Raw genomic sequence first — 17,218 nt, forward strand, 5'->3', positions numbered from 1 at the left:
TTTTTTTTTTTTTTTTTTTCCCCTTTCTTTTGTTTTCTTAAGAGCAAGCTAAAGATGCTATTGTCTTCTTTTCACTGTAGGTTCTTACTGTTCTTTCCATTTTTACAGCAAGTGTTAGACCGGGTAAGTCGAATGACTCAGGGAGACTTAGTGATGTCAATGGATCAACTGTTGACCAAACCACGTTTGGGAACTTGTCATAAGTTTTATATGCAAGTTTTTCAGTTGCCTAATGGTGAGTAAAACTTGATGTGTCTTAGCTTGTGTGTGTGAAAGAATAAATGCTCCTCATAACTAAATAAAAACTGTTGGATACATTATGTTATCAAGTGTTATCCTTCCTACTCCTTTTTCTTTACTTCTGTTACATCTTGGAACTGCAGTGAACTGGCTTGTGGACACAAAAGCATGATCTTACTAAGGTGAGACACACTAGACTTTAATTAGGCTGGCTTCTGCCTTCCAGACTGCCATCATCCTGGAGTTTGTCTAGTCCAACTTTCTGTTCAGTGTAGGAAGGATTAATTTCAACGCAGGATCAGGATTTTCAGGGTTTTGTCAGCCAACTGTTGAAAATGTTACAGAAAGGATATTGCATAGCCTGCCTGGGGACCTGTTCAGTTGCTTAATCATCCTCAGCATAAATAATTTTTCTGCATAGAAACAGAGGATCATAGAACAGCCCGGGTTGGAAGGGACCTTTAAAGATCATCTGATCCAACCTTAACACATCCAATCAAAATTTGCAATTTGTACCTACTGCCCCTTGTTCAGTCATTGTGCACCTTTGAGAAATCAGGTTCCTTTTTCTCTGTAACCCCCTTTAGGTGTGGAAGTCTACAAAGGAAGAAATGCTGCTTGACAGGTTACCAATAGTGCTGGCATTGGTCTGTTGATGCAATTCTCTGTAGAGATGCAGTCTTTCCATCTCTTCCCCTTCCACTTCCCCATGCCCCCTTCCAGCCTTTAAATTACAGTCAAAATCTTGTAACCTTTTGACTTGTAAGGATGAGCAAATGTGCCTTGGAGGATAGTGGTTCTCTTGCTTCACTGCTACAGAGTCTACAGTGATCTTGGAATACACTGTTTAGGCCAACATGTTCCATGTGGCCTTCACTTGGCCTTTATGATGACTTATTTTACAAAACAGGATATGTTTTAGAGCAAATGCTTGTTTTGCTTGCAAAAACGTTATTTCAGTAGTGATGTAAATTTCTGCAGCTGGATTGTGCTATCGATGTTACTTGATCTTAGTCTATTAGTCTTTTCAGTGTGTGAAGTGCCTAAGAGCAGGTTAACTGTAGTTGTCATCTTAACTCCTATGTTTTTTTGTTTTGTTTTGTTTTTTTATTCTAGATCAGACAAAAACCCTGATGTTCTTTGAAGGGTGCCCCCAGCACTTGGGTTGCACTATCAAGTTGTGTGGTGCTGCAGAGTATGAGCTGGCCCGTGTGAAGGAGATCCTGATCTTCATGGTCTGTGTGGCTTATCATTCCCAGCTGGAAATCTCTTTCCTTATGGATGAGTTTGCCATGCCCCCTACTCTGATCAAAAACACTTCCTTTCACTCCCTTATTGAGGAGCCAGGAGATGAAAATGAACAACAGAACCTTTTCAATGGTGAGGATTTCAGCACAACAGTCAGAGACATTGAACTATCCTCTGAAAAGCTGCCTGTAATCTCTGAATCAGTGTCCTCTGATGAGGTCATCTTGCTTGAACAAAGAGGTTTATTTGAGAGAGGTGACCAAGAGACCAGTCAACTGGAAACAGTGTCTTCAAAACAGCAAGAGCACCACAAAGTGGAGACACCATTTCCAGTGTTCAACTCTGTACCTCCTGCAATACCTGAAACATCCCTGCTGCCTCTCCATGGCATGGACCAGCACTTGGTCACTCTGGATAGCCAGACACTAGAGCCTCTCCAACAGTCAGATGATCTGCAGGAGTCCAAGAGTCAGATGAGAGTCTTCAGAGACCCTCTCCAGGATGATACTGGCTTATATGTCACGGAAGAGGTAACTTCTTCTGAGGATCGTCTCAAGACTTACTCTGCAGCATTTAAGCAAGAGTTGAAAGATGTCATTCTCTGTATTTCTCCTGTAATGATATTCCGTGAACCATTTCTTTTGACTGAAAAAGGCATGAGGTGCCCTGCCCGGGAATACTTCCCTGAACAAGTTTATTGGTCTCCTCTCCTCAATAAGGAATACAAGGAGTTGGAGAGCAGAAGGAAGAGGCAGTTATTGCGGGATCTCTCTGGACTACAAGGAATGAATGGGAATATCCAAGCCAAGGCTATCCAAATCTTACCTTCTCATGAGTTGGTTAATACTAGAATAGCAGAACATCTTGGTGATAGCCAGAGTTTAGCCAGAATGCTGGCTGACTATCGGGCCAGAGGAGGGAGGATATTACAGAAAAGCACAGATCCATTTGCCCAAAGTAAGGATGTGTCTAGTGTCCCTACTGGAAAAACTGGGTGCAGAATTGAAGAGGATGAGAAAGGACTCACTCAGAGTGAATCCTCATGGTCTCATAAGGTAAGATTCAAAGCTGTGTTACTGAAAACCCAGGTTACATCCGTTTCTCCTGGTAATACGGAAGGTGTAGTGTCTCAAATATTAAACAAGATGTGTGTGGGGTTTGTGTTTTGTTTGTGGGTTTTTTGGGTTTGTTTTTGTTTTTGACTGGGTCAAAACTGCATTTTAGATTGCAGTGCTCTGGGCACTTAAACTAAGTCAATATAACCAGGGACTATGTGGATATAAGGAAGCAGAACAAGAGACTGACTTCAAAATTTCATTTCCCTGAGAAGGGAAGAGGTTGTGAGACTCTGCTTTCTGAGAAATGCACAAAATCAGCCAAGAATCAGTGTATTACATTGCCTCTTCAGCTCAGCTGTACGTGACTGATTTCTGAAAATGAGTACATGAAGGGGGACCAAACTTAAAGAAGTAGTTTCTGAAACTGAGTTTTCTTGCTGCTTTTATTGGTGATTTCTAGAAGTGTAACATTTTTATCTTCAGAGGGCTTAATGTCATGGAAACTGCCGTAGGCTGTTAGAAGTATTACGCTGTTTGTAAAAGTCTGAGTGATCTGAAGAAAGGTGAGAATCTCATAATGAGGGGGTGGAATCTTCTTTGAAATTTCAAAACAAGGCAGTATGTACTTTTAATCAAAATATTTAAAGTTTTGGGGAACTACCTTGAAAGTAACTACCTTGTATCTAAGGAAAAGGATTGTGGTACTTTCTTGAACTGGAAACTGTTTGGGAAAAAAGTTTATGAATGAGAGTAGCAGAACTGGTCTCTCTGAATGGTCATTTGATCCCTGAGCCAATCAGCCCCCAGGTCCACGAGCAGAAGTCACTTTTTAATTGGTGCTTAAATGTAAATCTGTGTAGCTTCACAGGCCATAATCTTGCAAACTGTAAGACTAGCCCTTGCTCTGGATCAGACTGGTTGATGCTGTTTTAAATTTATTCAGTGATCAAAGAAAAGTGTTTGGTAACTTCATAGTTCTGTAGGGTGTGGAAGGGGAAATAGCTCCATTCAAGCAGCAGCATGGTAAATATCTTCAAACAGGACAGAAAGTTGGAGTCTTTCTATAGCTTGAATGAGTAATTGAGGTGTAATATATTGGCAGAGTTTTGACTCTAAGGTGTCCTAAACTGTAGAGTGCTTTGGAGACTGTGGATGTTTATCTTGGGGCTTTTGTTGTTTGTTTCCCGTAGCTTCCTTTCCACGGAAATGCATGTTGCGTGCATTGGTTTCATTGTGCATACTAGTTATGCTGTTCTAAAAATGGCCATTAGCAGTTATTCATGGTACAAGTTTACCTGAAGCTCAGAGATAATGCAAGGTTAATCTGTACAAAAGGAGTAACAACAGATTTGTCTGTAAATAAAACTACTGCAATAGAATTTTGTCATCAGGAGTTGTGTGTGGATGGAGGTGTCTGTAACCAGTAAATGAGTTGTTTTCTCTCTACCAGGTGGATTGCCTGAGTCCAGTAAACCATCAGAGGCTCTGTGTTCTCTTCAGTAGCTCTTCTGCTCAGTCCAGCAATGCTCCAAGTGCCTGTGTTAGTCCCTGGTATGAAAACTACTCCTCTAGAGCTTGTATAGTTGCTATCTTTTTTCCTAAGTCAGGGTCAGTGCTTGCCTCATAGTGGTATTTCCTTGAGGACTCCTTGATAGGTTATGCCCATCCTGTAGCAGGAATTGTTGACAGAAGAATTTTGTCTTGCATGGTCAAGTGGTTTCAGAGCAGTATCCCATAGTCTGTAATCTCCAAAGCATGAATGAGAAAGCTCAGCCTAAAACCGAATGCTTTAGTTGGTCCTTTTTCTGGAGAGAAATTTATGTGTAGGGAGGGCACTTCATGCAGTCTTGTGAGGAAGAGTTAGTGTATGTAAACACAGAAGAATATCTAAGCCCAAAAATAAGCCTTGAGAGAATCTCGGAATACTTCTAGATTGTATTATCTACAAGTGATGTTTGAGCATATTGCTGTTTTTCTTGTATTATAGTCAGCAGCATTAAGAGCTTTAACTGTATTTCCAGCTTAGGGGGCTGTAATTTGTTAATCGTGTGCAATTTATGACCCGCTTCTAACTCTACTAAACAACAGGACAGGCCTTGGTGTTTCCTCATCTAGCTCAGGAGAAAATACAGAGATGGCTCTCTTACAGGGAAAAGTCTAGAGTTCCTGTAGAAGCTAGGGAATGAACCAAGGAAGGTGGTGATAAGCTCACTAAAGAGCAACAGTAAGTTACTGGTATTAGAGATGTCTGAATTGTGACACTTAAACTGATACTTAGACATTTTAAGTGGCTTGGTCACCTCAGGTTCTGAGAAAACAGAAGTTGCTATTAAATCTTCTAGAAGAGCAAGGTTTTCTTAAGGCTTTTTTCGCCTCCTGGATGTACCCTTTTTGTGACTGTTTAAATGTTTGAGGCTTCAAGCTCTGTAGACTTCTATGTGCCTCGATATTCTTGATCATGATCTTCAACAGTGCAATTACATTGTATTTGACTGTTAAATGTCAAGTTTAAAGTTGTTCTAGCAGGACTCTGACCTCATTATTAGCTAACTGGACAGCAGGGATCTAGGAGGAGTAGTGAAGAGCAAAAAAAGCCTTTGAAGGTGTACAGGGCTAAAAACAAGCCAGCAGTGGGTACAGATCTCTGCACCTAAAGGCCATTGCATAGCTAAGAGTGGTAGCATCTCCACCCTCTAAAGCTTTTCTTTCTCTGCTTTAGGATTGTAACCATGGAGTTCTATGGGAAAAATGACCTGACCCTAGGGATTTTCCTGGAGCGGTACTGTTTCAGGTGAGGAATAACTTATTCTGAATCTCATTCTAAACAAAACAAAAGCTTTTGATACATCTGTGAAGTTGTCCTGATGTCTTCTTCATAGACTCTGCTTCTTGTGAACTTAGGAGGATGCAAGTCTGCAGAGCTGGTTCTGTCCTAATAAAGCTTACCACTTAAATCTGTTGCTCCCTTTGCTTTATTATCATGCTGTAGTGAAACAGGAACTGGATTTAAGAATTCACTTACTTATGCTCACTTCTTACAAGCAAATACATCCACTGCTTTCCCACTTTGGCCCTGTCCCTCTTGTTTCCTTTAATGAGGAAGTGGAACAGATTACAGAACAGAAACAAGACTTACAAGTTCATGAGACATGTGTGTTCACTTAGCACTTTCTTGTAGCAATTAGGGCTCTAAGGGCCTAGTTAAGAGTCTGAGCATGTATTCCAAATGGCTGTTATTCAAGACAAGCAACTATACTGGTCACAATTTTCTGAGGTTCCTATTTGAACTTTCATATGAGTTTTGGAAAAAACCTGCTTACTTTAACTGTTATCTGAATATCTCGGAGGAAGACTGCCCTCATCATATCTGTAAGGTGTCTAATGTAAATGGTCCAGAACGCTTTTAGCCCTGGCAAGGTACCGTGAAATTTGTTGCATTTGACAGAGGTGCAAGTTATGTTTCAGTAACAACCAGTACTGCCAGAACCCAATACAGAGTCTCAGCAGGCTCTGAAGCTGGATAGGTAGCCTGTGACTCCTCAAAAGACAAGATTGCTCTGTTATCTCCATTGGCCACTTGCAGCAGCAAAATGCTCTTGGTGTTCAGCCTTCTCTAGAGGAACAGGTATTTCTCCTTGTGCTGACCAGTGAGGAGGAGGAGCTTAGCTGCCCACTTTTAAATTCTTGTTTCTCTCTGCTGACTACCTAGTGTGTGCTAAAGTGAATGCTTCTCCACCTTCATAGTTTCAGTAATTATTTTTTTTAATTAAGCCAAGGAGGATCTGGGCTTTTTTATGCTCTTTTGCTCTTTCTGTTTTTGAAGAATTCCCTACTTAATTTTGGTACCTAACCAGTTCAGCTTTTATTTTTCTGATGTCAGTCTCTCTTCCCTGACTTAAGAGAGCCACCCAAAAAAAGGTCATGGGTGTTTCTGTTCAGAGAGCTGTTATTAGGCACTGTTTTGCTCAGCTCTTCCTTCAGGAGCTGAAACATTACCGTTTTGAAGGATCTTTGGCACTTCTTTGTCCTCAGTAGCCTTTGCCCTGGTACACTGCCAAAGCGGTCTTCTAATTTGGTGCCAGACACTTCCAGGTGTTTGATTCTTATTTTGTGGACTGTACAGAGTATGTTGGGAGAAAGTGATTAATTGTAAAAGGATTTGTGATAGCAACCAGTATCCAGGCACTGTTTTTGTGACCAGCCATTGCTGGCAAGGAAACTTCCCTACGTGCTATTTCTAGATGAGTACAATTCATTCTGCAGAAACAGCCTTCACTAAAGGCTTAGGAAACTTTTACAGTAAATAGTACCGTGATATTAAGAGGTGTATTAAGATATGTTGAATCATTTCTTCAGCAGTGACTAGCATATAGTTATTCTTAAGTGTTTCAATTTCTCTCTATAAGGCCTTCATACCAATGCCCCAGCATGTTCTGTGAAACACCAATGGTGCATCACATTCGTCGCTTTGTTCATGGGCAAGGCTGTGTGCAAATTGTATTGAAGGAGCTGGACTCCCCGGTCCCTGGATACCAGCACACCATTCTTACTTACTCCTGGTGTAGACTGTGCAAACAGGTAAGGATGTGGACTAAAGAATCATTGCTATTCCAATTTAGTATTCCTGTTGTAACTGGTCTTGTATGGAAAAGCAGCACTTTCTCAAAGTGCTCATCCCTGGAGCTATGGTTAAACTAGCACAAAACCTGTCACTGACACAGGTGTTCTCTACAAACTCCTCTTGTGTAACTGAGGTTGTTGAGGGTGAAACTTCTTGTGTGAGGTAGTCCTGTTGAAAATTGTCAAACTTGGCTCTGAGAGGATAGATTCAAGTGGAGTGGATATATTGCTGGAAACTAATTTCTGACAAATGGAAAAAATGAGGTTACCCTCTAAGAGGTATGAAGAGCATGGTCCCTTCCCTACAGTGAATCAGTATGAGCATCAAAAGAATGTATGTATGGGGAAGGGCAGACACTAAGACTTACTGGCTTAGTAATTGGCTAAAACCACTTGGTATTCTTTGATCTGCTATGAACTGGGCAGTCTGCAGTTCATCAGTGTGATGTCTAGACTTCCTTTAGTAGTCATTAGAAAGTAAGTAAAATCTTCATTTGAGGAATGATAAATTGCTTTAAAAAACATAAGATAGCTAAATTACAGAACAAGGTTCAGATAATACATGATCTTACTAAGAAAACATTACCAACTGGATACTCATCTCTAGATGAACATTGTAAAACTTAAGAGCATTCAAAGTGATGAGAATAAAACTTAATTAAAAAAGATTCATGCAGTGCCTGAAATGCAAAACATCTCAATTACCCATGTGGATGACTCAATTCACCTACTTATGCTGGCTTAAACATGGGTGTTGGATTTAAAGATACCTGGAGGAAGTTAATGTAATTGCTGAAGGCAAGGCGGATGCTGCTGTGTACACACCTGTTCTGTAACCTTTTATTTCTTCGTGCTCATGTAAACGCTAATATGTTTGTGGCTATTAAGTATGTATAAAGTGATGGATACTCCAAACTTGCAAGCACTGCTGAAGCTGAAATACACCGCAGAGCAATATCAGTGTATCTGTAGCTGAAGAATCACCAGGGAAAAAGTATATGATGAAACCTCTGTTGCTGACTTGGTTGCTGGAAACTGTCTCTGTGTGGAAAAATAGCAACCCAAATATAAGCTTCTGTCAAGGACATGTTTGCACTCCCCCAGCTTAGCACCTATCATCAACCAGCAGTAGTTGTTTATCTGACTTATTGTAACTATGTGTTGGCCTTAGCATTGCATAAATGCTATCTTTATTGTTGTTTAGTATGTTTCAGGGTCATGGGTACTTCTGATACTAGAAATACTAGATTGCTGTGTAGGTTAGCCAGTCCTTAATCTTGGTTGAAGGATGAAATTAAGACACTTTGGCTTTCAATTTTTCAGGTGACACCGGTTGTTCCCCTTTCCAGTGATTCTTGGTCTATGTCTTTTGCAAAATACCTTGAACTGAGATTCTATGGGCACCAGTACACTCGAAGGGCCAATGCAGAGCCTTGTGGTCATTCCATTCACCATGACTATCACCAGTATTTTTCCTATAATCAGATGGTGGCATCTTTCAGGTGAGGTCCACTGCTAAAAACTTAATTCTCTCTCTGTAGTACTATGTGAAGCATATAGCTCTAGTAAGGATTCATCAAGTCTGTTCTTCATTTTGAGTACAGCATGGGATGGTATAACTGGGCTATACCACAAATGCAGGATTGTGTGCTGGCTTGCAGAGGGCATTGTGGGTACCATCACTGTCCTAGATGGAGTGGGCAGTGTTCCTAGAATGGATGGGTCCAGTTCATAATACAGAAGGGAAACACTTTTCCCTGTGTGATGTTGAAAACTTTTGGAATTTCGTTTTTGCAACATGATCTGTGGTTTTACTTTTTGCCTAGGAGATAAACGAACAGGGTATTATTGCTACGAAAAGTAACTAATGTTGACAGTGCCCCTTTTCATGTAAGGGCCACAAACAGCATTATGGTGTAGAATTAGTACTATGTGAGGAGAGACTTGCTAATAGCTGTCTTATTACCTTCTCAGCTACTCTCCAATCCGGCTGCTTGAAGTGTGTGTCCCACTCCCCAAGATCTACATCAAACGGCAGGCTCCATCAAAGGTTACTATTTTACAGGATCTCAAGGATTTCTCTCAAAAGTAAGCTTTGTTTTTAGTGCCTTCCTGAGCTTATTTGTACTTTGGAATTTTATTAGCAGAACACAAAATAGCTTTGCTAGTATAGATAAGACTATTTCATTATTTAATAGACTATTTATTAGACTATTATTTAATAGATTATTTCATTATTTAATAGGAAGTAATGGTTTTAAACACATTTATATGTTCATTTACTTTTAAGGGAGGGCAGTACTGAAATGTTCTTTATTGCCTTTGCCTGCTCTGTCTGTACTGATCTCTCACTTTTTCATCCATCAGTAATTCAGCTTAAACACAGCCAGTAGAAACTAAGATTCTTCTCTTCTTTATCCCTGAATGTTGTGTTTATTTTTGAGTGATATAGCATGTTTCTGAATTACGATGTCAAGTAGCCACTGAAAGGTTGATCATCAGTTGGTGTCTGAAATGTCACATTTTCTTACAAAATGCATTCTCAAGCACAGCTAAAGTATTTCTAATTTGTCACTCTAATAATAAAAATGGAATAGAGGAGGTGGTCCTAGAAGGCTCTATCTGAAAACTACAGGTAACACTTTGTACCCTTACCCTAACATTCCTTTTGGAAGATCTGACTAAGTTTAAATCCTGCCTTCAGCCCAGAAAAACTGCAGAGGCAGTGCTCAAATCTATTGTCCAAACAGAACTGTTTTCATTATATTGGTCATGTGGCAGCTAAACTCTCTGGTGTGTAAAAGACATTGCCTTTGTTAGCTAGTGAATACGATAACAGCAGTCTGGTGTCTTCTTGTAGTTCAAGGTAAACTACCATAAACCTAGACACCCTTCTTAAGGTAGGAACAAAAAATTGGGAGATAGGCCTGATGGAAACTATATTAAATCCAGCCTGACTGCTGTTCTGCCTGATGGCAGTATTCCTGTATGGCTGATGTCTCTGTGACCACCTGACTTCAGAACCTGTGGAGCTTTGTTTAGAGCTGAAATAGTTATTCACTTTGGTGAATAAGTGTTCACTTCATTCTGGTGGAGACGTAGCTTACAGTCCCAGATCCTTCTTAGACACAGGTGACACAACAGTTCCCCTCTGCCAGTAGTGTGTTTGTGACATTTATGTTGCTCTCTGACAACTTCCACTGCTAAGAGTAAGTTGTGAGAGGAATGTCAGTGTGTGTTAACTTTTAGGTTTCTGCTATACTAATGAATTTTTTCCAACTTTCCCTGTAAATTCAGTGGGACAGCCTGCTTGCAGCAGACTGTCATATATCATACTTCGTATTCTTAACTGCTAGCCTTAAATTCCTTCAACATTCTTTAATAAAAGTCTGAATATGTTCCAAGTATCACAGCTTAACTCTTTGCATCCCTGTTGACAGGGTATCGCAAGTATATCTTGCTGTTGATGATCGCCTTGCTTCTCTGAAAACGGATACTTTCAGCAAAACAAGAGAAGAGAAGATGGAAGACCTATTTGCCCAAAAGGAGGTAATGGACTATTTCTGCATCAGCGGACTGTAGGCTGCAATGTCTGTGGAGAAGCCACTCAGATCTAGTGTCATCTCTGGTCACAGAACACTGACAGTTTTTCTCTTGACAGATGGAAGAGGGGGAGTTTCGAAACTGGACTGAGAAAATCCAAGCAAGGCTGCTTTCATCATCATTAGACACACCTCAACAGCTGCAATCTGTTTTTGAGTCTCTGATAGCTAAAAAGCAAGGACTTTGTGAGATGCTACAGGCCTGGAATAATAGGTAAGAGGACACATGTTGGAATCATGAGCAATACTGATACTGTATTTGTTATAGAAGGGAAAAGGTTCTTTTGTACTTTCTTTCCCTGTAGTGCAGTTGCTATATAGAGTGTGTTATGACAGCTTGTGCTGAATGTCATCTATTGGTTAAAACCACAGAGCTGCTTGATTGGAACAGAAAATCATTTGAGGCTAGATAATAAAAGTATTGTTTTGTAGAGCACAAGTTGCATCTGAGAGGAGAAAGTGTCATCTGAGTAAAGGTGGAAGAGAAGGGAAGAGGGGAGCATGGGAAAGCAATTAGTTGGATGAAATTATGTCAGAGGTGAAGAAAATGTTCTGGCTGTTTGAAACATAGCTTTGGCACATGTTAGCAACCTTCTGAGTTTGCAGTAAAGGCTTATGAAAGTATGCTTTGCTGTATTCTAGTATGGATAAACTTCATAACTTCATAATGTTTGCCTGTCACAGCTAATAACCATAACCTATCTTTTGATTAATTTTTCTTTGGGGTTTTTTTGTTTGTTTGCTTTAAGATTGCAGGATCTCTTCCAACAAGAGAAAGGGAGAAAACGTCCATCAGTACCACCCAGCCCTGGGAGACTGAGGCAAGGTGAAGAAAGCAAGGTATGAGTAACAGCCTAGAAGCTACTTCAACTTTTTTTTTTTTTTCCTGAGGCAACACAATAGTCTTAAGACTGGATTCAGTTCACTTAGTAAACTTGTTTTTCTGCATCATGTAGTTTTCAGATGTAAAAACTTGAATTGCATATTAGTATATGTATCTTTTCCTAAAAATGTGAACCAAGAACCATATTACACGGAAGACTAAGTATGAATAGAATTTGATGATTTTCTATGATGTTTGTGTAGTGTTAATCTGAATACCAGCAGCAGAGAGCTGTGCTTATTGTCAGGCATATGCCTAAATAAGAAGGAGGTCACCTTATTAGACCCTAGGTTGTTGCCCATCAGGTTTATCCCTTGTAAAAAAGAAAAGGCAAAAATTATCAGAAGGGGCAGAGCAAAGAACACGGGAAGGACTGATAATGAATTTGCAGGTTCGTCTCTGTTCTGTGCTGGGAACTTGCTGAGGGAATGTATAGGTGATTTTGGACTGCTGCCTCAAGAGCCCTGTCTAAGGGTACAGTTGCCAGCATACTGAACAACTACTCTTTGAGGAGCTGGTACTCTGAGAAAATGTCCAGACTACAAGGCAGTACAATATAAGCATCATACAGAGGGGCTGAACTTCTAATAGTTCTAACATTAGCGAGGTGCACTAAGAAATACCATGAGACCTTGGATTTGCTCTGCTGCATACATACGTGTCCTTTCCACTTAACACATATTTATTAGATGCTGAAACGCACTTAACCTTGATCTAGCAGCAAGTAGGTTTATATTGAGGAAGAGTATAGTCTTTAAAGCAGCATACAGAGATGATAGCAGTCATAAGCATCTTGTGCAGCTGTGTTGCTGTTACCTTGTCTTTTTTGTGTGGTGGCCAATACAGTGACAGTGCAGTGGGTGAGAGTACACTGTTGTGGTACATCTGCTTTTGCCAGTGTTCCACAGAGGGAAGGGATACAGCTATAAAGAGCTTGGCATCAACACTGGCATTTTGTTATTCTGCCTAGATCAGTAGCATGGATGCTTCCCCACGCAATGCTTCTCCAGCACTGCAAAATGGAGAAAAAGGTCTGTTGTTTGTTTATTTTTCTTAAGCTACCAAAAGAAGCTTGCTGTAACCCTTTTGCTGACACAAGACAGGAGCCTCTGTCAAATTTGATAATTTAGAGAAACAGTGAATCCCCATTGTGTCAGATGGGAATAAGCCAATTTCTGCCTTTTTATTATAAAAAGTGAAGTCTACTTCTGGTATGAAGCTGAATTACTAATGATACTGAATTGGCCTTTGAACTTGAGTTTTAAAAACTTCCAAAGGCTTTCTAAATAACAGAATAACTACATGGAATTTGGGAAATGCCTCTAGCCTCTTCTGTGAAGTGGTTATGAGTGCTGAGACCTCTTACTTGTGAGGCATCCTGAGAGTTTGTGGGAACTGAAGGTAGTGGGTATAGGTCTATACGTATTTTGGAGGTTATGTGCTACATTGATCAGCTTGCCCATTGCTCTGGGTGGCCTCATCTGCTTTCTAAGTAAAATCTTCTTGACAGTAGACACTGGTGATGTGTTGGCCTGGGAGCAGGCAGTATCACTTCTGACAGCCATGTAAAGTGCTTTCTTCTGTCCTTAACTGTCTTTGTACTCTCAGAGGATCGTTTCCTTACTACTTTATCAAGTCAGAGCTCCACAGGCTCCACGCATCTTCAGCTGCCCACCCCTCCAGAGGCTGTATCAGAGCACGTGACTGGTGCCAACACACTGTCTGAACAGGACACCACAAGCAGCTCAGAAGGTACAGTTCAGTTGTGATCTTATATTCTTTCTCTTTCTTCTCTGTGGCAAGTGTATGAGATCCATTTAGGAAATGGCAAATCTGGCAACTCTGTAGTCTGCAACCTTCCTTCTGAATTTACAGCTTGAAGTTTGATATTGTGATGCAGACTTAACTTATCTCTGTTCCAGATGTGTTTGATGGACACTCACTGGGATCTACAGACAGCCAAGTGAAGGAGAAGTCTACTATGAAAGCTATTCTGGCTAACTTTTTGCCTGGAAACAACTATAACCCCATTCCATTTCCTTTGTAAGTACAGCATAATATATATATGATGTACAAAATTAGCAGCCTGGTCAAATTGCAGAGCTGTGCATGCTTCCTTTGCTCAGTTATATAATTTAAGTCATAATTTTGGTTTTGCCTCTGAATAAGCTACAGAACTATCTCAAGGCAAGAAGTTTTCTGTATCCTTTCTAGGTGTTTGTAGGTTACCCACTTTTCTTATTAATGATCTGCCCTTGTATATATACATTATCAGTTTCACCTCCTCCTAGCAGGCATGCCTCCTTGGAACTCTTGTGGGAAGGGAAAGGGGGGAAAAGGTGCCTTCTAACTTCATTGCTGCAGGGAAGGAGAATGTCCTTCCTTAGCAGAGACTTACTAAAGCTACATGCCTGCCTCTTGTTTTTGCTTCCAGACCTCTTCCAAGGGTTGGATTCAAAGTGGCATTGTCTGGGTGTAGGTCAGGTTCAATGGCTACTGCATGTGCCCTGAAGTTCCCCTCTCACGTGAAAATGGGCAGGCTGGAAAGTCTTTCAGCTACTTGGTCTGCGTGCTTTGTAGTGTTTCTTGTTTGACATGAGCCTAATGTTTGGCAGCCTGAGTTTAACTTCTGAATCCTACCCCCAGGGTAGTAGTGGAGGCCATGGGCTAATGAGGTAAAAGGTAAATGACTTGACCCTACAGACAAGTAAAAGAAAATCTTACGGAAACTCAGGAGGCTATTGGGAATTTTCTGTGCTAAACTGCTTGCTCAGAGAAGAGTCCAGGTTTGTCCCCTAACTTCACTCTGCAGGATGTGCTGCAGGACAGTCAAAACAAACTCAGGCAGGTTTTGGTGCCATTGGAAACAGTGGCTGCTAAACAGAAATAGACTCTTACTCTAACTTGGATCTGGTCTTCTGATGTAAGCAGCTTGCTTGAAGTGCTGATTGCCCTAACACACTATCACTTAGATTTAACCACATAGCTATGAATGTGTCTGTTGGGAGAAGCTGATCTGGGGAGCTTTGATTTCATGCTGAGACTTGTAGCTTGTGTCTGGGAGTGCAGTGATGACCAAAACTTAATATTTTCTTTGCACAAACTTTTGCAATCTACTAACAGTCTCTCTATGTCATTTTCATGTAGTGACCCAGATAAGCACTATCTAATGTATGAGCATGAACGTGTACCTATTGCAGTCTGCGAAAAAGAACCAAGCTCCATCATAGCTTTTGCTCTCAGGTACTGGTATGATTTTGCTCTTCATCTGACACATGTTGTGCTTTTGCAGCTTTTCTGTGCAAGGAATAATTAAATCCTAATGGTAGGGAACAAGCATGACAGAATTTCTTCACTCAGCTGTGTTGAGAGTTTCTACCAGAGCTGAAGTTCTCTCCTTTTACTACTGAGATATGGAAAGCAGGTTTTCCAACTTGCAACTGGATTTTAGGCTTTTCTTGCTGAAGTCTAGTACACAAAAATGACTTAGGTGTGTAGTGTTCCCTCTGATGTGACATTGTTAGAGAAAGAAATGCAACTAAATTTTTCTCATCTCTCCAGCCTGGAGGAAGTGCAACTGAGCTAGGGATCAACAGTTAGGTATTCATACTATAGCCTGTCCCTTGCCTACCTTAACTTGTAGCTCTTGCTACTAAACCAGCTGCTCCAGTAAATCTTGAGGTTTGCGTATTATAAGGCAGCAGACTTTTAAAGAAGCCCATTATTAAATTGTGGGAGAGGGAGAAACAAGGGGGAGACTTTTCCGGCAGTATGATCTAGGGCTGCTTCTGTTCTAAGGGAACTAAGTTCTAATTGTAAGAAAAAATGAAGGAGAGGTTTTTCTCATGTGGGTTTTTGTTTCTTTTGGTTGTCTCTAAACTGAATCTTTGGGTTGGTGTTACAGAACAGCTGACTTTCCCCACCCCTTCTGTTCCCCTTCAGTTGCAAGGAGTACAGAAATGCCCTGGATGAGTTGTCTAAAGCATCTCTGAAGAACAGCTCTGAAGAAGGACTACAGTTTAACAGGTTACATGCAGGAACTGTAGTTCATGGACTGTAGTGATGTAAGACAAGACTAGAATGGGGAAAGACCCTCAAAATACGCCTCTGTTAGGATCTCTGCTTTCTGATTAAAGTCATGCATTCTGTGTAACCAACACGTACTCGCAGTATCCGAGTTTCTCTTTCATGTTGAGGACTGTGTTGGCTTCATCCCCTGATCCCTTGACTGTGTGCATAGTAGGGGTTACTGGGCCTGTTTACCTTTCCTGTGATGATGGATGGAATTGTTGCTATGGAGCCCTGAGAGGATTTTCTCAGGGAGGTGGAGAACAATTTGGAGAGTCCTACACCATTGCAACTTTAAACTGTATCCTCTTCCCTTAGTAGTACTTAGTGTTAGGTGTGGAGGAAAGTAAACGTAGAGGAGTAAGGCAGTAGTGTCTTGGGTGGCAGTATATGTTGGGCTCATGACTTTTTTTTTTTATTTCTCCTTTCAGCATGTCAGACAGCAAACCAAAGAGCAGTAGCCCTGTCCGCCTGCCTGAGGCTAACACGGGTCCTTCAAATCGCAATGCAGAACCTGAACAACGTAAGACCATCTTGCCATAATCGTGACCATGATGCTAATCTCAGCTCAGACTTGAGCCTGCTTAACCTGTGTTCTAGCTCTTGTGAAAGTTAAGTTAGAACAAAGAAAATACATTCTGAGTTGAAATTGTGACTAGTCTTAAAGTTGACTTGATGTAGAACATGGAGTGGGGCAGGGTGTCTGTTTTTTGATGTCTGTGCCCGCGATGGCTTTTTCTGATTCTTAAGAGCTCAGACTATCATTTTCTGATTTAAAGTGTTATGATGTAGTGGACTTCAGGTTGTTCTTGAGTCTAGTCTGTTCAGTGGAGTACGATGCCTGTAACATGTTCTGACCTCTTTTGGCACTGCCTTCTTTAAAAATATGGCAATTAATTATTTTGAAATGGAGAAGTGAGGTTCTTACTGTATTGAAGACACACACACTTGGTCTGTGTTTTCAAATGACTTGGCATTCCAGAATGCTACTCGGTACACTAAATCAGCTAACCTGATGGACATTGGTTTCCTGAAGAATAGCAAGTGAGTTGCAGTTGAATGATATAATTCCTCCAGTTAGAACAAGGAAGAGTGTGCTCATATGGGTCATGCTTTTATTAAACTGCCTGTGGAAATGCTAAGGCCAACTTCATTATTCCTTTTCACTGTAGCAAAGAAACCATCTGGCGTTTTGTCTTTCTTCCGTGGCACGGGAGGGAAGAGCCCCGACCTGTCTTCCCAGAAGAAAGAGACCTTACGTGGTGCTGACAGTGCCTACTACCAGGTTGGACAGATGGGCAAAGAAGGAGCAGAAAACCAAGGAACAGAGCCTCAAGGTACAAGACTGTCAAGTCCACCTTCTGTCTTGGACTGTTACTTCTCCCAAACCTCATTCATACTTGTAAGGCCCAGAATGCACTCCTGCTTGTACTTTTTCAGAAGTCCAAGATTACTCAGCATACATTGATGTCCTGGTTTTTGCTAGGATAGAATTAATT

The 17,218-nt window shown here is 40.9% G+C and overlaps 1 protein-coding gene across 1 annotated transcript; it reads left to right on the plus strand.

The window, feature by feature from the left end:
- Positions 1–108: 108 nt before the first annotated feature.
- LOC104531695 (1-phosphatidylinositol 3-phosphate 5-kinase-like) lies at positions 109–17,056 on the plus strand (the record flags this gene model as incomplete). The annotated part of the gene is made up of 18 exons (XM_029087145.1): positions 109–235; positions 1,357–2,543; positions 3,997–4,097; positions 5,266–5,337; positions 6,953–7,124; positions 8,490–8,668; positions 9,141–9,254; positions 10,607–10,715; positions 10,828–10,982; positions 11,518–11,608; positions 12,622–12,682; positions 13,260–13,403; positions 13,574–13,694; positions 14,086–14,130; positions 14,799–14,894; positions 15,594–15,677; positions 16,151–16,242; positions 16,892–17,056. Coding segments are annotated over 18 exons (3,115 nt in total), but the record flags the coding sequence as incomplete, so codon positions are not given.
- Between the last annotated feature and the right edge of the window lie 162 nt (positions 17,057–17,218).

This window comes from Antrostomus carolinensis, unplaced genomic scaffold (assembly GCF_000700745.2).
Source record: "Antrostomus carolinensis isolate BGI_N321 unplaced genomic scaffold, ASM70074v2 C13782755, whole genome shotgun sequence".
NCBI classification, from domain to species: Eukaryota; Metazoa; Chordata; class Aves; order Caprimulgiformes; family Caprimulgidae; genus Antrostomus; species Antrostomus carolinensis.